At 35.8% G+C, this 24,004-nt stretch overlaps 1 protein-coding gene and 1 pseudogene across 1 annotated transcript; one reads left to right on the forward strand and one right to left on the reverse strand.

The window, feature by feature from the left end:
- Positions 1-11,759: 11,759 nt before the first annotated feature.
- LOC145126729 (2-oxoisovalerate dehydrogenase subunit alpha 2, mitochondrial-like) lies at positions 11,760-17,574 on the forward strand. Its single transcript, XM_079063932.1, has 8 exons — positions 11,760-12,192; positions 14,879-15,016; positions 15,109-15,291; positions 16,124-16,281; positions 16,396-16,495; positions 16,649-16,760; positions 16,837-16,976; positions 17,084-17,574. The coding sequence occupies exons 1-8, from the start codon at positions 11,917-11,919 to the stop codon at positions 17,435-17,437; spliced, it is 1,461 nt and encodes a 486-aa protein (XP_078920058.1). The 5' UTR covers positions 11,760-11,916; the 3' UTR covers positions 17,438-17,574.
- Positions 17,575-21,742: 4,168 nt separating this feature from the next.
- LOC145111890 (uncharacterized) lies at positions 21,743-22,745 on the reverse strand (annotated as a pseudogene).
- Between the last annotated feature and the right edge of the window lie 1,259 nt (positions 22,746-24,004).

Genomic DNA, 24,004 nt, shown 5'->3' on the forward strand with positions numbered 1-24,004 from the left:
ACGAAATTGATAGGATTTGACTATGAAATAACCATATTATATATAAATTCTTGCAAAAAATTATCACTTTTGTTGTAATTTCTTTGAAAATTTTGTTTAAAATCTTTTTAATAAAATGAATTAATATTTGTTTTGTCAAATCGTCCATAGTGCTTCCAGAGAGAGAGAGAGAGAGAGTTCTTCAACGAAAAGTGTGAAAATTGAAACAAACAAAAAAATTTACATTTTTATACCTGCGAAAAAGGTGAAATCGCAGATGGAATGTGAAATAGCAGATGGACTAGTCCATCTGAGAACGTACAAGTCGCTAAAGCATGGATGTGCTGTAGCGACTTGTACGTTCGCAGATGGCTTTGTCAAATAGCAGATGGACTTAGTCCATCTGCGATTTTGCAGGCTATTTTTGTAATTGGGTTTTTTTTGGCTATTTTCTACAAAGTAATTATCGGTTTTGGTTATATTTGTAATTTTCTCTAATTATAAATCGTTAATATAAAGTATTGAGACTGTTGTCTAGGTAGTGATTTCATTGGAGCTTCCTCGTTGTGAAATCTGATCATGTGAAAAAAGAGTGAAGTACTTTAGTTTAAGTTTTCATTTTATTTTATTTTAAATTCTTTTTAGGTCATCTACATCTTTCCATTTGTTTATAATGTTTTATCTTTTTCTTACCTGAGGGCAAGTAAGGTTTAAGCTTGGGGAGATTTGTTAGATGTCATTTCATACATCTTATAGACTAGTTTTTATTATCATTTTAGCATCATATTTTGTACATTTTCATGTCATTTTTTTAAATAATGTGCAACTCATGTCTTTCGTTAGAATTCCCGTACTGCTCATGTTTTTATGTCAATTTCAGATAGTTCAAGTGGAGCAGTGCTTGGGAGCAGCTAGATGCATGTTTGGAGCTTAAATTGGCGCTTGGGACTTATGAAGGATTATGAGGAAGGATTTCAAGATGCTTTGGTCAAGAAACATTCGATCGAATTGATCACACGAAGATAGAATTTGCAATCTAAAGTTAAAGGATGTTGCTGGCAGCTTTGACCCCCTGTCGGTATTTTGACCATATCTCATGAATCGTAACTTCGATTGACGCGATTTAAAATGATCTGAAAAGTAGACGAAATTTCGGACGTCATAGGCTAAACATGCGATCGCATGTTGTCACGCTGCGATCACATGGGGCCTTTATGCGATCGCAGGTTTGGTCGCAACTTGTCTTCGAGGTTTTTTTGTGCCAAAATTCATCTGGGAGTGAAAACCCACTACATGCGATCGCAGGTTGTGTCCATGCGATCGCACGTTGGCCAAAATTTCTCGAAATGGTATTGTACTTCATTTAAAAGGCCCGTGACGCGTTTTCGGTAATACATGCGATCACAGGTTGTCTATATGCGATCGCATGCACGTCGTTTTTGCTGCTGGAAGTATAAATAGACCCTGATAGCATTCCAGTAACCTAAGTTGGCAATTCCAGAGGTACCAAACGACGAAAATACAATTTTGGAGGCGTTTCTTCTCTGATTTCAACAATTTCTGAAGATCTGAAGACTGTGGATCATCTCCTTCAAGTAGATTAGTAAGATTAGTTGTTTGATGTCTCTTTTCATTTGTTTTTATCAGATTTTAGCCATGTCTGGCTAAACCCTAGTTTTCAGTTCTGCATAATACAAGTACTTTTCATGTGATTGATCATTAGATCTGGTTTTTTATTTGTGTTTCTATCTAGATTCTTCAGTTTTGAGCTTAATGAATGTTTGATTTGAATTCTTGTTAGTCTGATCACCTAGCTAGGGTTTTATCATTCTAGTTAATCAATTAATAGAATCCGTAATTGTTCTAATAAATTGGTAAACGTAACAAGTATCAGATTGGTTCCGTTTTGGGATTTAACTCTGGTATAAACTGTAAAAATCATACCTTTACGCTTCCGAGCTTGTGAGAAGTATTGGGTATTACTGGGAATTTTACAAAGAACTTAATGCAACTTTTCTGGTTTAATTAAGAGCTTATTTAATTGAACAGTAAAAAGTTAGGGTTAATTGAAGAGCTTGTTTTCATTAACTAGTTTAGGTAAAAGAGAAATTACTAGAGCTTGTTAGTTTTTCTCAGTACCAGCTTAGATAGAACGCATCTCAAATAATCAGATCTGGATCAGTTGCAAGATTAGGAAAGTCGCTGCAGAACTGGAATTTTTTTGATTATTGACTTTCATTTAATTTAATATCACTGCATTTTAGTTTTTAGTTTACAATTAAAACCCCTTTTTATAATTTCTGTTTTGACTAGATGTGCCTGATGCAAAAAGGCATTGACTTTTAGGCTGTGTCCCTGAGGATTCGACCCTGCTTCCCTGTGCTATATTTTTAGTGCAACAAGCAGTGATAATTTACTTGTTTAATACACGCGCGACAACGTGTTAACAATGTACTAGTTGTGCGAGAGTACCCGGACGTATTTCCGGAGGATTTGCCTGGGATACCTCCGGAGAGGCGGGTTGAGTTCAGGATTGACCTAGTCCTTGGTGCGGCTCCGATAGCCAAGGCACCGTGTCGGATGGCTCCTCCCGAGATGCAGGAGTTTTCTACGCAGCTGCAGGAGCTGCTAGAAAAGGGATTTATCAGTCCGAGTAGTTCGCCATGGGGAGCACCGATCCTTTTTGTAAAGAAGAAGGACGGGTCACATCGCATGTGTATAGACTACAGGGAGCTGAACAAGGTGACGGTGAAGAACTGTTACCCACTCCCGCGGATAGATGATTTGTTTGACCAGCTTCAGGGAGCATCTTGGTTCTCCAAGATTGATCTACGGTCAGGTTATCACCCGATGCGAGTCAGAGACGAGGATGTCCAGAAGAAAACTTTTAGGACTCGCTATGGGCACTATGAGTTCGTGGTGATGCCGTTCGGGCTCACCAATGCTCCAGTCGCGTTCATGGACCTCATGAACCGCGTGTGCATACCGATGCTGGATCGGTCTGTAATAGTTTTCATCGACGACATCTTGGTTTATTCCAAGACTCAGGAGCATCATGAGGAGCACATGAGGGAGGTGTTGGAGACACTGAGGAGGGAGAGACTTTTCGCGAAGTTCCCCAAGTGTGAGTTCTGGTTGCGGGAGGTGCAGTTTCTTGGGCATCTTGTCAACCAGAAGGGTATTCTGGTTGGTCCGGCCAAGATAGAGGGCGTGATGCAGTGGGAGGTTCCGAGGTCTCCAATTGAGATTCGGAGTTTTCTTGGTCTAGCGGGTTATTACAGGATATTCATCCAGGATTTATCCAAGATTGCTGTTCCTTTGACCCGACTGACCAAGAAGTCGGTGACATTCCGCCGGGGGCCTGAGCAGCAGGCAGCCTTCGAGACCCTCAGACAGCGGTTATGCGAGGCACCGATTTTGACTCTGCCTGAGGGGGTTGATGATTTCGTGGTTTACTGTGACGCGTCGATCATGGGTATGGGTGCAGTTTTGATGCAGCGGGGTCATGTGATAGCTTATGCGTCAAGGCAGCTGAAGCCTCACAAGGCTAACTATCCAACACATGATTTAGAGCTGGGGGCTATGGTTTTCGACCTCAAGATTTGGCGGCATTACCTCTACGGGGTCTGTTGTACCATTTACACGGACCACAAGAGTTTGAGGTACCTCATGGATCAGCCGAATCTGAACATGAGGCAGCGTCGGTGGTTAGATGTGGCGAAGGATTACGACTGTGAGATCCTTTACCACCCGGGCAAGGCCAATATGGTGGCCGACGCCCTGAGCCACAAGGCGGTAGCGACTCCGATCAGAGATTTATGTTTGAGGATGACAATGATTACTCCACTGCTGGAGCAGATCAGAGAGGTGTAGGTTGAGGGCCTGAAGGAAGAACGCCAGAAGTGCGAAAGGATTGTAGGCCGGGTGCCCTCGTTTGATTATGATAGCCGAGGGTTGTTGACCCTGAATGGGAGGGTATGGGTTCCGTACTGGGGCGGAGTACGGCAGGTTCTGATGGATGAGGCCCATAAGTCGAGGTTCTCCATCGATCCTGGGGCGACGAAGATGTATCGGGATCTTCGCCCTGATTACTGGTGGCCCTACATGAAGCGGGATGTAGCGTGGTATGTGGAGAGGTGCTTGACCTGCAGGAAGGTCAAGGCTGAGCACCAGAGACCACATGGCAAGATGCAACCGCTAGACATTCCCGTATGGAAATGGGAGGATATCACCATGGATTTCATTACCAAGCTTCCCAGGACCACACGTGGAGTAGATTCGATATGGTTCATCATGGATCGGTTGACCAAGAGCGCTCATTTTATCCTGATCCAGGAGAGCATATCAGCCGAGAAGTTGGCCGAGATATACGTGCGTGAGATAGTGGCACGACATGGGGTGCCTGTCTCGGTGGTGTCAAACCAAGATGTCCGTTTCACTTCCAGATTTTGGAAGCGGTTTCACGAGGAGATGGGTACTCATCTCCACTTCAGCACCGCTTTCCATCCTCAGACAGACGGACAGAGCGAGAGGACGATACAGACTCTCGAGGACATTTTACACGCATGTGTTTAGGATTTCGGTGGCAGTTGGGATACGTATCTTCCGTTAGCGGAATTTTCGTATAACAACAATTACCACACCAGCATAGACCGACCTCCCTTCGAGATGCTTTATGGGAGGAAGTGTACAACCCCAATCTATTGGGGTGAGGTCGGTCAGAGAGTTATGGGGAGTACTGAAGTAGTACTCAAGACTATAGAGATGATCCAGTAGGTCCGAAGCAGGCTCCAGAATGCTCAGAGTTGGCAGAAGAGCTACGCTGACAAGAGGCATTCAGATTTAGAGTTTCAGGTGGGCGACATGGTCCTCCTGAAAGTGTCACCTTGGAAGGGTGTCATTCGGTTCCGGAAACGGAGCAAGTTGGGCCCCAGGTACATCGGTCTGTTTAGGGTCTTCGCCCGGGTGGGACGGGTTTCTTACCGGTTAGACCTTCCAGCAGAGCTCAGCCAGATCCACAACACCTTCCATGTTTCTCAGTTGCAGAAGTGATTAGTGGATGATTCAGCAGTGGTACCCCTTGAGGACATTCAGGTTGATGACAGACTGAACTACATAGTAGCTATCCTTGACAGGAAGTCAAAGGATTTGAGGAACAAGAGGGTGGAGTTGGTAAAGGTGCAATGGCAGCACCGCAAGGGCTCGGAGTGGACTTGGGAGCCCGAGGAGGAGATGAGGGAGCACTACCCAGAGTTGTTTTCAAATGCAGCGGACTTCGAGGACGAAGTATAAGACAAGTGGGGGAGAATTGTAATGCCTGGTTCCTGGTATGCATTTTAAACTTAATAATTTTATTCATTTTGGAAGGGCTACTCGACGAGTTGGTGGCCTAACTCATCGAGTATAAGGCAGTGTATGCGCAGGGTTTTAGTGAACTACTCGACGAGTAGGACAGTCTGGATGAAACCCTAATCTTTAGGGCTTGCACCCTATTTAAGCATCATATCTGGCCTCCACCCCAGCCTCCATCACCTCCAAACCCTAATCAACCTTGAGTGATCTTGAGCTATTTTCCTTGCCATTTTGTGATTTAAATCTAGAAGAAGGAAGCAAAGGCTTGGAGTTGCAGAAGGAAGGTTGAAGATCCAGAGCTAAGGACTAATTTCTGTCTTGATAGAGGTATAAAGCTTATACCTTGGCTTCTATCCACTTAGATCTTCGTTTGAGCTTGTATATTATCACTTCTGGGCCATTTCCAAGGTCATTCTGAGATTTGAACTCTTGGGGACGAAAGGACTTCAGATCTGGGCACTCTTGAGCTTTAGAAGCTCAAAGTTGCCACCTTTATTCAGCCATGGCCCTATTCCATGACTTAGACCTCCATTTTAGCTTGTAGTGGGTGTTTTAGCTTCATAACACCATGCATGCACGTAAAGTTAGCAAATTTACATGTAATGCTAGTCTAAGGAGTCCAGATCTACGAGTTGGAAGCATTGGAATGGATTAGAATCGACTGAATGGATTTGTCATATGGAGGACTCGGCGAGTTGTTCTTGGACTCGGCGAGTCGGGTCGCGAACCCCTAACCCCTTTTCTGGTTAGAGTGAAATCATTGAGTCTAGAAGATGACTCAGTGAGTTGGACAAGATTAGTACTCGGAAACTGAAGAACTCGACGAGTTAAAGTCGTTGTGTCCCGGTTATGACAAGAAGAACTCGACGAGTCTGGGAAGGGACTCGATGTAACACCCATAAAAATCATGCCAAATTTAAACTTTTAAAAACATTTCAAATCTATTAACCATTACAAACTTGTTTTCAAAATGTGTTATATCAGAGTATCCCAGAAACAAGGTCATAAAAAGTGAGGAGCTGTATGATCACGCCTTAGCCTTGACACGATCCCCTGATGTACCTGAAACAATAAACTGAAACTGTAAGCCCGAAAGCTTAGTGAGTTCCCCCAAAATACCCATACCCGCAACAATACATATATAATCATAAATAGCATACTATGGGTCCAGTCAACCATCAGGTTGGAATACCCAAGGCCCTCAACCTTCTGGTTGGAATGCCAACATATTATGGGTCCAATCATCCTCGGGATGGAATACCCCAGGCCCATAACCAACAGGTTGGAATGCCCACATACTATGAGTCCAGTCATCCTCAGGATGGAATACTCACGGCCCACAACCAACAGGTTGGAATGCCCAGGTCTATTGGCTTTCGCACAAAGCAGATAAGCCTCAACCGCCAAACAAACATGTGAACATATAACAAATAATCACATAACAGTCTATAGACAGATAAACCGATCTAACTGATCATAGCAGCATAATGACATCCTATCTACCAGGATACTGATCTAACAGATCATAATAGTAAATATCATCCTATCTACTAGGATACCGATCTAACAGATCATACTAGCATAACATATCAGGATAACAATCCAAAAAGGGCCGGCCTTGGTGCCTTAGACCCTTGAGTATAGTGAGGATAACTCACCTCGCAACTGCCGACTGGAAATAGAAAGCTCAACTCTCGGATCACCGCCACCAACTCCACCACCTATATCCAACGCATCCCAAAGTTCGTAAATTCCCGAGATACCCCCAGAAGTCAACTGGTCAACCCTTTGTCAAAGTCCAAGTCAACTGGCAAGGTCAACAGTCCATGTTAACCTCAACTCGTCGAGCACCCTCAACTACTCGCCGAGTTCTTGCCTAATTTTACCAACTCGCCGAGTCACTCCCTGAATCGCCGAATCCAGGGAAATCTTCATCGGACTGGCCGGGTTATTCATCGGACTCGTCGGGCCCACGACCAACTTCATTGGACCCGCCGAGTCGACCATGCCACTCGCCGAGTCCCTTCAGACCTTCATCCATACAGATGCTTTTTAAGCCATGCAAAGGCTCCAGATTGCAGATCCAACCTTCCAAGGCCTGCTTATCACGTAAAGTTGCAAACTTTACATGCATGCAAAGCTTTAAGGCCCTAAAATGACAAAACTAAGCTTGAAATGAAGTCCAACACTTGAGGGAAGGCTCATACTTGCCAAAGCTGCTACCTTTATGGATCTAGAGAGCAAAGGGAGTCCAGATATGAAGCTACAACTTCAGATCTTGGCTCAAACACAAAAGCCTTTCCTATAACCCACCCAAAAAGAGGTTAAAGATGAGATGAGCCAAAGAGACAACTTAATACCTTCCAGAGAGTGTCAACTGATGTATATCTTTGCTTCTCACGAGTTCCTAGCTTCGATTTTACTTGTTTCCCCCAAGTGTTCCTCACCAAAATCTCTCTTCCAAGCTCTATCACACCAAAGAAACACACATACACGATTTAGGGTTTAAGGGTGCCAAGGAGCTGTAAAGGGGAGGTTGGGGAAGGCTAATGATCCTTTAAATAGGGTGCAATACCCCGGGATTTAGGGTTTCATCTGCCAGCTCCTACTCGTCGAGTCCCTTCTTGGACTCGGCGAGTAGATCATTAAATTACGTGGACCAACCCGCTGCTACTCGACGAGTGGGGCAGCCAACTCGTCGAGTAGACCTTGAAACCAAGAAAATTCTTACATAAACCAATACCTGCAAATCGGGGCGTTACACTCGACGAGTTGACTCGGTTGACCACGAGTCTGAGTAGTGCATGAACTCACCGAGTTGGGAGATAACTCGACGAGTTGGGGTTGACTAGGAGTTGACATTGACTTTGACTTTGACCTAGAAGTTGACTTTGACCAAGGGTAAAATGGTCATTTTACCCTGAGAAGGATTATCAAGATTTTTGATTAAGTGTATTATGTAGTTGATCGTCGGGGAGTCGCCGGAGCAGTAGTCAGAGATTCTTCATTCGAGTTTCAGGAGTCAGCCTTACGAGGTGAGTTTCCTTCAGTAGGAACGGGTCTACGGCACCAAGGTCGGCCCGTATATGTGGTATGTTTAGTAGCCGAGTGTGGGCGGGGCCTGTATCTCGTAGTTTAGTTTGGTTATGGATATATCCCTGATTGATAGATTTAGTTATACTTGTTGTCTGTGTGATGCTTGTATGTATGTTTAGTAGCCGAGTGTGGGCGGGGCCCGTATCTCGTAGCAGCTGAGTGTGGGCAGGGCCCGTATCTCATATTAGCCGAGTGTGGGCGGGGCCCGTATCTCATAGTAGCCGAGTGTGGGCGGGGCCCGTCTCTCGTAGCAGCTGAGTGTAGGCGGGGCCCGTATCTCGGAGTTAGCGGAGTGTGGGCGGGGCCCGTATTTCGTTGTTGTATGTTATATGTGTATGGTATATGGTAGTTTGGAGAGACTCACTAAGCTTCGTGCTTACAGTTCTCAGTTTTGGTTTCAGGTAATTCCACTAGCAAGGGGAAGGGCTTGGGATGATCGCATGACACACACCACAGTTTCAGCCTGGGATGTTTAGAATCTGATATTTTTCTCATATGATTTTGATACAGTATTTGACATGGTGTTTTGTGATACATGACTCTTGATTTTCTTTATGATGATGGATGAATTATGGTTTTATTATAAGTTTTTAAAACGAAAATTTTGGACTGTATTTTTGGGATGTTTCACTAAAACTATGTTTGGGTCATAAACCCACGTATCTCACGAGACATTATTGTCCTACGTATCTATTTTAATGCCATGTATCTCAGATTACAATTAATGAGGGAGCATGATAGATGGATGTTAGAAGTCAAGAGATAGAGAAGGGAGTGGACTTCTTAAGTTCCTTATTTATTGTATTGATGTATTCTCATTTGTTTGTTATGGTTTGTATGATGCTTAATGGTAACACCCAATATTTGTAAATGTTTTTGTGGGACCGGTTTTTTGTTAAATTTGGTTAACTTCCGAAAAGATTTTAAAACCATAGCATATTTAAAGTTTGAAAATTTTGGGGTGTTACAGTTTGGTATCAGAGCCATAGTTTAAGCGAATTAGGATTGGATCATTCCACTCCTCAACTTAGACTTTGGCTATGCAAAAATGTGAATGAGTCATAGGATTGCTATGCCTTAAGTTAGATAGAATCTTGTGCAACATGCGATAGAAAGAAAATTGTCATGCTAGATGTGAAGCTCTAGATAAGTTAGATGAACTTGTATAATGCTCTATTGAGTTCCTTTAAAGTGAGTAATGGATAATCTATATCAATGGATCAAAGTCTTTAAGTGGTGAAGTCAAGGTCGGTTATGTATGATGTGAGTATAATAGTATAGGTCCCGCACTATTATAAACACATGATACATACCCGAACTTGGTGGAACCATGAAAGGGTTTTGTGAAATGTGGTAAAGATTCGAGTGAGTTAGGGACTTAATGAACACATACCTTGTGTGAAATGAGAGTCGTTAAAGAGTTTAAAGTATGTTAACGGATAATAGAAATTTTTGACAACTTTGACTTTTCTGTCAAAGTCAAACAACTAGTATGAAAATGGGAAATTACTTGGGATACATTTGATATATGGTTGAAATTGAGTTTATACCCTTTTAGTATCATTAGTAATGAGTTAGAAACCCCAAGGAATGAATTGAATTGATTTATTTAAATTGGTAACAAACATTTAGCTCAAAAGGGACATGGTTGACTTTTGGAAAAAGTCTAATATGGGACAAATAACTGGAACTCCAAAGTCATGATTAAGAAAATTAATTGGAGTTGGTAATTAGGGACGAGCTTATGTTACATTAAGCAACTAATTCATGAAAGTTTATTAGCATTAAGATTAAACAATCACCAAATCCAAGATGAGTCTAAGGCTTTCACTACCATATTGGTGGATTCATTTTCAAGGTTTAAAAGGAAATGAAAACATACATAAAAACTATTTGTTGCTAATTAATTTGAAGATCTGTGACTTAATTAAGAAATTAAGCAACTATTTATCATTCAAACATTTTAACTTATGATTAAAAACACAAGAATGACATAATTTTTCAGATAGAAAATGCATTCATAGATAACTACCATAAGTTCATGAAAACGTCAAAAACAAGTTAATATTTGTGAAGTCCTCAACATCAACCAAATAAGAACTTAGCCAAGCATTACTAAGATTAAGAAAAAGAGTTTAAATGTGCCAAACATAATCCAATGAACAAGATGAAATCAAATCTTCAAGATAAGCTTATCTATTCGTTGCATGCGTCTGTCATTTTCATAAGGCTCTTCCTTGTTCCTGTGCTTCCAATTGTCCAAACCCGAAAATGTATCCCATGATGTCTTCAACATGGACTACAATTAGTCCAATCACCTCTCTTCTAACACTCCTTATCCCAAGATCTTCCATTCTCAATCATCATCAAGCCCAAAATCCATAATCTTCAAATCCAAGTCTGCATCCTTCTCACTAGTCTCCGGATTATCCATGCTCTGTATTAGTCTCCTAAACATCTGTAATTAAGCACAAAAACTAGAAATTACCTGATATAATACAAAAAGAATAAAACATATATATGCATTATGATTAACTAAAGATAAATTTAAATATGCAAAAATAAATTACAGAAATAATTAAATAAAATGCACCCATTAACGGTCGACAAAGGTGGATGGGGTGGGTTTTAACTAGCAACATTTGTCTCAACCATTCGTTGCCGATGAAGGCGGTTTTGTAGCCTTGGGGCCACCATGACCTTCGTAGACGCCCACAAAGGTTGCGGAAGACAATTGGCTTTGGTATACAAGGTTAGATGGAATGGATGGTGATGGGGATGGGGATGGGGAGAAGGGAGCGGTGGTGATGCGGGGTTTCTTTGTGACATTGTAGGTTATTTAAGGATATGTAGAGTGAGGGGTTGGGTTTTTCTGCCTTGTAACTAACTACATATGGAGAGAGAGAGAGAGAGAGAGAGAGAGAGAGAGAGAGAGAGAGAGAGAGAGAGAGAGAGAGAGAGAGAGAGAGAGAGAGAGAGAGGATGGGTTCGATTCATTTGCATTTTTTTTGTTAGTTTAAACTAGTAAAATAAAAAAAATGAATTAAATTAAAAAGGTTGTAATTTGTATAAAATAAAATTGTAATTTTAAATCAGTTAGGAAGTAAAATAGAACTCAAAAATCAAACAGGCAACATTTAAAACCACAAAGACCAAACAGTAATAGTTTTATAATTATCATCACCATGCAATTTTTTTCAAACTAAATGGGCCACTTTTATAATTTTGTATTTTTTTTTTTAAATAAGGAGGGAATCGGGTTTTGTTTCAGAATTCAGATCCCACGTAAAGCATGGGATTTCATTTAAGCAACACGTGCTTCTCAATCTTCTAGACATGTCAACACTCAACATACAAACAACAACAACAACAATAATTTGTGCCATTAAATTCCCTTCTCATCCTCACTTCACCTTCAAACTCTTCTTCCCTTTCTCTTTCTCTTTCTGTAATTCTCTGTCTCTGCTCCCAGTATAACCTTAATTCAGAATGGCAATATGGTTGGCCGGTAGAAAAGGCGCCGATTATTTCACCAAAACATTGATATCCACCACTTTCAGATCATTACGAACTTCCTCTACTGTTATTGCTTCCTTCGGTGATTCCGATGACAGCAGCACCGGGAATTTCAGAAAGCCTTATTCATTCTTTCCGTGCGCCGATTCATCACCGGCGGCCGTTTTCAGATCTCGCCGCTTTGAATCATCGCAAGCTGGGCCACAATTGGATTTCTTCTCTAGCGATGATGACGATGAACAAATTCAGGTAAATCTCTCTCTCTCTCTCTCTCTCTCTCTCTCTCTCTCTCTCTCTCTCTCTCTCTCTCTCTCTCTCTCTCTCTCTCTTTGAGCGCATGCATATATAGAATCTGTGATTTTATCTTCTTCAATTCCTTTTATAATTTGATTTCTGTTGGTGATTTTATAACGTAATTTGGTTACGCAAAACCTTGTTTGATTGATAATAGATACATTAATCAAACTCGGATTAATGTTCTTATACACCACAACTTATACTATATACCCAACTTCATTACCAAACTAGGTATTAGACCGTGTAATAGGAAGGTTGTTTAAAAAAAATTATATACGAAGAAATAAATATTAAATATTTTTTTTAGAAAATATTAAATAAATACAAACAAAATAATAAATAAATAATTTAATTTATACTAATAAACCAAACTACCGAGAAATAATTATATGTTGGCCTTATTTGTGGTTTAACCACAATTTTTTATGAAAAACAAAAAAGTTTGATTATTTTTTCTATGTAGACCGTGTAATAGGAAGGTTGTTTAAAAAAAATTATATACGAAGAAATAAATATTAAATATTTTTTTTAGAAAATATTAAACAAATACAAACAAAATAATAAATAAATAATTTAATTTATACTAATAAACCAAACTACCGAGAAATAATTATATGTTGGCCTTATTTGTGGTTTAACCACAATTTTTTATGAAAAACAAAAAAGTTTGATTATTTTTTCTATGTAGACCATTTTGGTCTAAATGACACTGAACTTTGAAAGAACGTGCCAATTTTGAATTTGAATTATATACGTTAAAGGAAACATATTAAAATTTGAAAATATAAGGAAACAAATTAATGACACATTAATTACTTTTTATAACCTAAAAATAAGAATAGTCAATTAAGAAAATTGAAAATTACCACAAAAATGACAACTGTAAATTAATTTTTAAGAATTAACCATAAAATTACATGTCAAATTACCACAAAAATAACAACTGTAAATTAATTTTTAAGAATTAATCATAAAATTACATGTCTCAAAATACATGAGAATGTAACTAAGTGGCAAAAATAATTCTTATTTATTATAGTAGATTTATTATTATTTATTTATTTGGCCCGTTTGGGAGGAAGGGCGTCACAAAATTATTTGGGAACCAAATTAGTAATTCACGTATCCATATCCAAGCATCATGTTAAGGGGGGCGTTTTGCGGAATATTTTCGGTGTAAAAGATATTTGTCAAAAGAATTAATTAGAATATTATGCCATGTTCAAAATTTAGATTATTGTTTTATATTTCCCCAAATCCTTAGACTCAAAATCTGGTCAAATTATTGGGTTTTATAAGTATATATCTATTTAAAACGGCGGATGATTTTCTCATGATGCAATATTTTATTTGCCACTTACGACTCTAATGCAATATCTTACTTGCCTTCTGGGAGTTTACTCCGGTGATGAAGACAGGGTGCAAGTCTTGTATTTTTTTATTTTATTTTTTTCAAATCTTATTAATTTTTTAGTTTGGAAAAGAAATGTTTAAATGTTATGTTAATGATGATTGGATCTATAAGTGAACTGGAACTCTTAATTTATTGTTTAGACTTTAGTTTATTCAAATAAATATGGTAGCCCACTTTCATAAGAAATAAAGTCCATTCATATCTAGGTTTGTTGGTAGCAACAATTACATCACACCATAGAAGTTCAACCATAGTTTTGATTTAAGAAAAAGAAAAAAAAACAGATCTCAAAATGTTTAGAACAAATCTATAACTTAAACCGATTATTGAAAAAAAAATCTTTTTGTACACAACTCACTTTTTGCCGTTTAAAATCATAAAAAAAATATCCTTGGAGTTTATTGTAAATTGAACATCGTGTAAACAATAAGATAGCTAGTGTCAAAAACAACTTTTATGCATATCATGTCACGATAAACATGCATTACAGATCATATAGATGTCTACTTTTTTTTCCTTTTTTTTCTTTTTTTTTAATTGCAAGAACGCTATAACATCCCATAGATGTCTACTAATTTGTATATTATTATTATTATTATTATTATTATTATTATTATTATTATTATTATTATTATCATTATTTTATCTTTTGCCTCCCAATGCTAAAAAATATGTTGATATGACATATCATATCTCTAACGCCAATTAAGATTTGTGGTAAAAATATGAAACAAAACATATATATTTAATCTCAATACTTTGAAAATAAGAGTTGTTAACGTATAAGTAAATTTAGTTGTATTTAAAAGAGGGTATTATAAACTTTCGAGAACATCATTGTAAATTTTACAAAAGCTTGAAATAAGTGAAGTCTTTATTTTGGACAAAACCGTAACAACAGAAAAAAAAAATCAGGAAATTAACATTTACTATATAACATTAAATAACATTTTTTAAGTTTTAATATGTCAAGTATGTAACTGCGTGATAAAGATGGTCAATATTTTGAGAAACTGCGTGATAGAGAAGGTCAAAATTTTGACCCAGTGTTTAATAAGTAATTCGTTATCTATCTACTACCGGATACTTTCGGGCACTTCTAAGTTCTAAATTACTATATTTTTTGCATCTTTCTTATTGACCTTTCCTTTTATAGTCTAAAAAAAATCTAATTATTTATTTGTATTTTTCTTTCTTATTTTATTGTTTTTTTTAATGCAATAGGGTAGTATGGATTTCCCTGGTGGTAAAATTGGGTTCACTTCTGAAATGAGGTTTCTCCCGGAGTCATCTGAGAAGCGAGTGGAATGTTATCGAGTTCTTGATGATAACGGCTATGAGCTTTCATCTCCCAAACAACATGTATATATATCTATTCTTTTAAATAATCTTTTAATAATACAAATAATAAATTAATTATTTGATGATCATGAAAACTTTGAATATATATTTAGATGAATAAGGAAGTTGCAATGAAGATGTATAGTGGCATGTTGACACTTGACAGTTTGGATACGGTTTTGTATGAAGCACAAAGGCAAGGAAGAATATCGTTTTATGTTACTTCATTTGGTGAAGAAGCTATCAATCTAGCATCAGCAGCAGCACTTTCCTCCGATGATCTCATTATGCCACAGGTATTATTTTAATGTGTTTTATTTTCATCATATTATATCTTCAAAATTGTACAAATATTGAGTTTTATTTATATTTACTTTGTTTGTAACTTTATAAAAAAATGAAAATTGTTGCTGTCGTATTGTGATATTTAATATGATCAATATATTTTCTTAAATGATTGTAGAGTTTAGTTTACATCATTTTATTGTAAATGATTTTAATTTATTCCACCTTCACATATCTTTTCCTTGTATTTGACGTTTACAGGTTTTCATCACTATCATATTTAATGTTATCTAGTCTTTCAATTATTGTAACAATAAATGCTACCAATAACTTCTATTAGTTTTAATTAGATTCAAACTTGTTGGGTTTTTGTTAGTTATTTCTGTAGTAGTCTTTAGACTTTGTCAATTTATTTGATGTATCGAAATTTATAAAAATAAAATAAAAAATGTTTTTGTTGAATTACAACGTTACTAAAGATATTATTTAAAGATAAAATTTGACAAATTTTATTTATGTGTACAAAATAAATATATTTTCAAATTATAATACCGGGTAATAAAAAGTGGGCCTATATATATATATATATATATATATATATATATATATATATATATATATATATATATATATATATAAAAGTCTACTGAAATTTGGTTTGGTTGGTATATATGTTTATCAAAGACGTTAACGATAACATCAATAAAAGCTGATCGATGTGACTAAATTGACATGTAATCAGCTAGGATTTCCTTTTAATAGGTGAAGATCCTAAATAAAATGGACATGTTTGCTCATTATCATGATGACAAGTAATTAATATTTTGTTGGCATTAATTTCAGTATCGAGAACCAGGAATCTTGTGGTGGAGAGGTTTTACATTGCAAGAATTTGTGAATCAATGCTTTGGAAACAAGAATGATTATGGGAAAGGAAGGCAAATGCCGATTCATTACGGATCCAAGAAGCACAATTACTTCACTGTCTCATCACCTTTAGCGTGAGTGGTTATCTCTGAACACAATACAATGTCTTGTCTTGTCTTGTCATATCCTGTCGTTTCTATAGTAACACGCGAAAAATAACTAATCATTTATTTGTCACTTATTTTCAGGACACAACTTCCTCAAGCTGTTGGTGCTGCATACTCTCTAAAAACAGAGAAAAAAGATGCATGTGTTGTTGCCTTTTTTGGTGATGGCAGTTCAAGTGAGGTACCTTTTCTAGACCTATTTTCGATAATCTTTTGCATAGACAATTAATTGATATTAGTTCCAGTTTCAGTTCAATGCATGCAGAACGCGATACACTGACTGTTGTGTCTTGTCTTGTCCTGTCTTTTAACTTTGTTTGTGATTCTTGTTTAGGGAGATTTCCATGCAAGTTTAAACTTTGCGGCGGTTTTGGAAGCCCCGGTTGTTTTCATTTGTCGCAACAATGGATGGGCTATTAGCACTCCTACCACAGATCAATTTCGAAGTACTTATAACTATTTTCACTCTTAATTAACTTTTTTACATTTACCATAACAAAATCTACCTCAAAACGTTTTCAGGTGATGGCATTGTTGTGAAGGGACACGGGTATGGTATCCGAAGTATCAGAGTGGATGGAAATGATGCTCTCGCGGTCTATAATGTAGTACGTGTGGCCCGTGAAATGGCTGTCACTGAACAACGACCGATACTAATCGAGGTATTAATATTAACCTAATAAACTGTTCCAAATTCAAATTGATCAACTCCAAAATCCCAACTAATTATATATGTTTTTCTTATCTTTTATGGTATATGAACATGAAGGCTATGACTTATAGAGTAGGGCACCACTCAACTTCTGATGATTCAACAAAGTATCGGCCCGCAGATGAAATTGAACACTGGAAAACATCGCGAAACCCGGTATCCATTTTTAGGAAATGGGTTCAGAGAAAAGGTTGGTGGAGTGATGAACAAGAATCTGAATTTCGAGCCAACATTAGAAAGCAGGTGATAAATGCAATTCAAGTAGCGGAAAAAACAGAGAAGCCATCACTTGAAAACATGTTTACTGATGTGTATGAAGAGTTACCTTCAAGTCTAAAGGATCAAGAGAGATTGATTAGAAATACAATAAAAAGACACCCACAAGACTATCCAACAGATGTACCTTTATGACTTTGATTATTCATTTATTTGTATTGTATGTAATTGTTATGTATCTGGTAAAGGTTTATAGAGTGAGGAAATATAATAATGCAATGTTCTCATTAATGTTTGCCAAGAAATAAAGTCGTCTACTTTGTTAATGATAATTAAGTGATAGATAAGATTGAGATTGAGAGAGAAGCTCACTTCTTTTTTCATCTATGAAATAGTCACATCTCACTTATTCTCGCTTTTTAAATTTATTTTTTGAAATATAATTAAATATAAAATTAATTTGCTAAATAAAAACATGATTATTTTCTGAGGATTAAATTTACTTTCGCATATATCTATAAACCTTTAGACTAATCCACTTTCCCATATTATTGTTAATCCTTATGGAGTGTTTGGTTTGATGATTGTTTTCGGAGGAGGATTGAATTTTTTTTTCGAGAAAATTGAAATTTGAAGGTTTTGAAAATCGAAGGAAGTCAAATCCAATCACTTGTTTGGTTGGCAAAAATGGAATGGATTTCAATTCAATTCTTTTCGATATTTCTGTTTGGTTGGGCAAAGAATTTGGAATTCAAACGGTGTCAAATGACAAAATTGTCCTTTACTAAACTCTTTATTATAAAATAAAATCGTTTTAAATAGGTAAGAAAACATTCAAATCGATTTCTTTAATGATTCCCTTTTCACGAAAACGTGTAAATTGATTTGTGTTCAAATCACTAAAATATATCCGCATGATAACAAATTATAAAAAAACTATAAACCATATAAATTGCAAAATCAAATAAAGAAACTTATAATACTATTAAGATCTATTCATCATCATATAAAGTATAAATATAAATAAATATTCGAAGAATAATTTGATCACAATTATCAATTATGTAAAGGAAATAAACATACAATTAATATGTTTATAATCTATGAAAAAGTAACTTACAGATTCTGAGTATAGAAATTGTAAAATCAGAGAGATAGGTAATAAAGTACAGAAACAGACATCAAAACCGATGCTGAGTATTGAAATTGCAGGAAAAAACTTTAATCATCATCATTTTAAAACAGATCGCAAGAAACAAACATCAACATAATTACCAAACATGCGGATGAAGCGAGTGAATAAAGACATGCGTCAAAGTTCAAAGTACTTCAGAAAGAGGGCTCAACTCACTTTAATTAAATAAAATCTCTTTGTTGTAATCTGCTTTTTGTTTGATTGTTTTGCTTGTCAAAAATCTAAATCACCAACTGTGAGTAAAATCTATCGATGTCTAAAAAGATAAAAACCAGACAAATGAAATGTCAATGAATTGATGGAAATCTTTCTGCTCTTTTTCCAATTCCAATTGCAGCACATCCCAATATGTTCTTTCCCTACTTACCCACGTTTAATTAACAAAAAAGATAGACAAAGATAAAAACTTGGGGCAATTACTAAAGTAGCCAAATTAGGGAAGTGATTAGCAATTTTTAGCCAAAAATTAGTAAATGTCCAAATATAGCCCACGAAACCGCAGGTTTCGATATTCGTCTACAGTTTCGCCAATTCGTCTACTGTTTCGTGTTTTGTATAAAAAAAAATCATTTTTAAGATACAAAACCGTAGGTTTTTTAAAACCTACGGTTTCCCAAACCGTAGCCTACGGTTTTGGGAAAAAAAATACGTTTTTTTTTTAATTTACTGTTTTGGGGTTAAAATCTACTGTTTTGTCAAAAAAACTACTGTTTTAAATTTATTTATTATTATTATTATTATTTTTTTTGTGATATAGACTAAAAAAAGATTGTTTATAATATGTAGAATTATTTTAACAATCATTTTGTTTAAATTTTTTGAGAATTATTTATAAAATGTAGAATTATTTTTACAAGTTATTTTGAGAATTATTTTAACAATTTCTACATATTATAAACAATCTTTTTTATAGTCTATATCACAAAAAAAAAAATTTAAAATAATAAATTTAAAACAGTAGCTTTTTTGACAAAACAGTAGATTTTAACCCCAAAACAGTAAATTTAAAAAAAAAAAAAAAAAAAAAACCTTTTTTTTTTCAAAACCGTAGGCTACGGTTTGGAAAACCGTAGGTTAACGAGAGGAAACCGTAGGTTTTAAAAAACCTACGGTTTTGTATCTTAAAAATGAAAAAAAAAATTATACAAAACACGAAACAGTAGCCCATTAGGGGAAAAGAGTAGTCAACTGCGGAAAAGAGTAGTCAACTTCGGAAAAGAGTAGTCAACTGTAGGTTGACAACTCTTTTGTGGGCTATTTTTGGCTAAGTGGTTTTATTTGATTATTTTTTGATAAGTTATTAAGGATTTTGGCTAGATTTATATTTATCTCTAAAAACTTTAATCGATAAAAAATATGTTGAGTAAAATAAGAAAACTTTAATCAACACACAAAAAACCGTAATTAACCAAAATCAATAAACATATGCAGAGTATAGAATCACATAAGCATTTCCCCAACAAAATTCAACAAAACAAACATCAGTACACATGAAACTCGTTTATTATCAATCAAAATCAACAAAAATGGAGAAAATAAGTCAAAGAACTCACCAAGGTCGTAGTCGAGCACACAATGCAGAAAGATAGTGATGGTCTAAATAGTAATGGTAGCAACGTCTTGAGTTTAGGTCGTTGAGTTTAGGGTTAATCGCAACAACTTTCGTTGAGTTTAGGGTTAATCACAGCAACGTTCGTGGGGTCGAAGTGTAGAGGATGGAGCGTCAAAATGTTGGAGTCATTCACAATGAAATTCTAGGGGTCCACAGTTCCTTACCCAAAAAATATGATATATCACTTCACTACATCGGTATTACTCCTTGCAGCATCTCCAACTCACTCCTATTTCCATTATTTTCCCTATTTTTTCCTCATTCTTCTCCAACCCACCCTCATTTATTCTCCTATTTTGGGGATATGAATAGTATTACACCAAATATTGTGGTATACTATTCATTTCTCCCAAAATAGGGATGAACTTTATGTTGTTGGTTTTAGTCTCTTTGTTTATATATTTATACATTTTTAATTTATTTTTACCTACTAATTATAATTTAAATGTAATATTTAATACTTATAATATTTTGTTATATATTAAATTATATTAACTAGTTATAGATATAAAGTTTGTGTTTTGTTCATCAAATTCTTATAAAAAATTAAATACATATTGAAAATTTTTAAAAAACAATAACATATTTTACAAAAGCTTATAAATGTGTTATAAATATAATCTTATTTATTTAATATTATTGTAATGAAAAAAAATATAGATTATATTTTTGTTAAAACCAAATTAGTAAAAGGGTGTGTTTGACAACCTATGTAAGTTGGAAGAATGAAATATACTTTTTAGGGTAAAAAATGGAGTAGAGTTGGAGATGAAACACTATTTATCCTATTTTTTACTCCATTTTTGGAAAAAAAATGAGAGTGGGTTGGAGATGGTCTTAGGTTGGAGGTAACGGTGTTATAGAAACAACACTTCCTTTCCTTCACTACTACGTATAATATATTATTACACTACGTTAGTTTTTACCACCAAAGTGTAGTTCTTTGTCACACCTAAGAGCCGGGAGTGTGTACGGGAAGGATCCCTCACTTTTTACATGTCACGTCAGCCTTTTGCTTTACTTTTCTTTCCGTCACTAACACCTTGTTTCCGAGTTTCATTTAAAGGAAAGAAATAAAAAAGAAAAGAAATGTGGAGAGAAAAGAAAAGAATGGAAAGGAAAGTAAAGTGTATTTTTCTATTCCCGGGTTCGAGAGAAAGAAAAGGAAAATTATTTTTCTTTGTGTTCCCGAGTTGGAAGGAAAAGAAATGAAAAATAAAAGTGGACAACTATACCATTGTCACCTTTTTTCCATAATTTCAAATATATACGACACGATTCTCTTGAAAACAAAATTACGCCTAAACTATTTTTTTTTGTCAACTGTCGCCTACATCTCGACTTCTTTAATTATTTTTTTCACATGATTATTTATAAAAAATCATTAATGCATAATTCATTATTAATCACAATTCAAGTATGTTCTTCATTTGTATCTTTTTCAAACAAAACCAATATAAAGTGGAATAGAAGTCAATAAACTCAAACCAAAAATAACATAAATGTATGAATAATCAAACAAATTCATAAGAAACCAATTTAAAGTCAATGCAATAATAATCAAACAAATTCCAATGTATGAACTCAAACCAAAAAACAAAAAATATAAAGTCAAACTGATAAAAAAAATCAAAAAACTAGCATCCTAAGTAAGTCATTTACTTGCCCAAATCATTTTTTTCAGCAAACTTTTTCATATTTTAAATGGAACTCTAAATAATGTCCCCGCATCGGATTGATTTCGCGACAAAAACATGAGAGCTTCTGCTAATTCATCGGGTTCCAAATCCATTGGCTCTAACTCTTTATAAATTTCCAAACCCGATGATGAGAGTTTTCGAAGATTTTGTTACCCTCCCTCATAGCAGAAGCCACATCTTTAACTGCACTCATAACAACCTTTTCAAACGATTTAGGTTCAGCTTCAGGTTCATCTTCATCTTCAATTTCATGTTTCCTTTTTTTACTTTTGTACTTCTTAGAACTTGAATTTTTCACCGGTGAAAAGCATGTAGGAGATAACACTTGAATATCATCATCATCATTATTTTTTTTGTTGTTTCTCAAGTGTTATGTCATTGCTTGCTAGTAAGTGATCCACTTCTTCAATTGTTTCTACTTTGATATCCTCAGTCCTGTTCAATCGAGCATTCTTCTCTTTCGGGGTTTCAGCATGCACCCCTGAAGCCCTATCTCTCGCAAACAAAGCTATCATTTCATTGTAGTTTGGTATTTTTTTGGACTTTAATGAAATTGCCTCAGGCTTTGACTGTAACACACAATCCCAAATACAATTATTGTTAAGAAAAATAACATAAATGTATACAAACTAAGTAACATGCAATAAAAAAACTTACATTGTTTATGTTGGCCCACACTTCCTCGTCCGCTTCAATTAGTTGTGTTTCAGAATTCCAACCGAACCCACTCAATGAAGTTCCGCGGAACATGTCATACCATTGCGAAAAACCTGATTTTAAAATTTTCAAACGATCCTTTAAATGATTTTTTGTTAAACTCTTCCCAAACTTTTGATTAAGCTCCTCCACCATGTTGGTGTACGCTTGTGGGATGAAACTCCCACTAATCCTTAATCCTTTCTCATCTTGTGTCATCATAGATTGAATAAAACAATAATCCATCCAATCTGTCCATTTTATTTGTTCTTTCTTAGTAACTTTTTCTTCCTTCATCATTTTAACCTGCATAACATCATAAATAAACAAACCATGACTTGATAACATAAAAAATACATACTTAGAGGATGTACAAATAATGAGTAAATAACATGTCCAAAAGATAAATAACACAAATAAAGTCAAACACTAACGATTCATACAAAATCAAGTCAAACGCTACATTGACATATCTATCTCATGGTTTCGATTTGGCAAGTAATCAGTCCACATTTGATTTGCAATTAAGTTCCTCATTCGCTCTGCCGCAACATTACCCTCACTTGTCTCTCTTATATTATGGCACATTTCCTCTCTTGGTTCATTTAACATCTCTTGTAGGACCTCGAGATTGAAACATGCCATTGAAAAGTTCAATGAATCTCAAAAGAATCTAGGAGTTTCAAAACCAATTAAAACCTAATAATACATTTCGTTTATCTTGGTGGAAATTGGTGAATCGTCATTCACCTACCTTCAAATATTTTATAGCTTGGATTACGGCATCCCTCTTCCAAGTTATAAAATAGTTTGTTGGGTCCTAGCCTTAATATATCATATTGGGTGTTATATTAAGGACTTAAATCAACTTTACGTGAATTTCTCCCATTGTTGATGTCAGGTTTAGACAACAATGATCTTCCCAAACCAAGCTTTCCTAATGAATATGACCTCCCGAGTTTGGCTCATGGAAGTCATACTTCTCTTCCTCCACCTCCTCCAATTATTCTCCCTAACCCACAAGTTCAAGGTCACTCAAGCCCTAATGACAAGCAAGGTCTATGTGTGATCACATCTTAGAGATGAAGTCACATATTGACAAGCCAGGAGAGTTGGGTGTCAAAGTCTTGAGAAAGTTGGATGTTCAATCACTTTCTAAGTCACATAGTGAGTTCCTTTGGGACTACTATGAAACAGACTATGACATGAACCTTAATGATCATATCTATGTGATGTTTTGAAACGAAGTATGAAACAGACTATGACATGAACCTTAATGATCATTAAGATGAGTCATACTTCGTTTCAAAACAAGTCTTAGAGTCATACTCCAAGACTATAAGTTGAGTGACATATCTTAAAGAAAGGTTTATAACACTTGTCAAATGTAAGAGTAAAAGTGTCCTACTCTTGTACATTTGAAGTTGGTAAGTTGTGATGTTTTGGATTAAACAAAGACCAACTAAGGCCAATTGTGTGAAGTGTTTGTCTTGATAAAGAATCTGCACTATCTCTTGAATATTTGGCAAGATAGTCTTATATGTCAAGAAGGCAGTGGG

This window comes from Lactuca virosa, chromosome 1 (assembly GCF_052849685.1).
Source record: "Lactuca virosa cultivar CGN04683 chromosome 1, Lactuca_virosa_CGN04683_v6, whole genome shotgun sequence".
NCBI classification, from domain to species: Eukaryota; Viridiplantae; Streptophyta; class Magnoliopsida; order Asterales; family Asteraceae; genus Lactuca; species Lactuca virosa.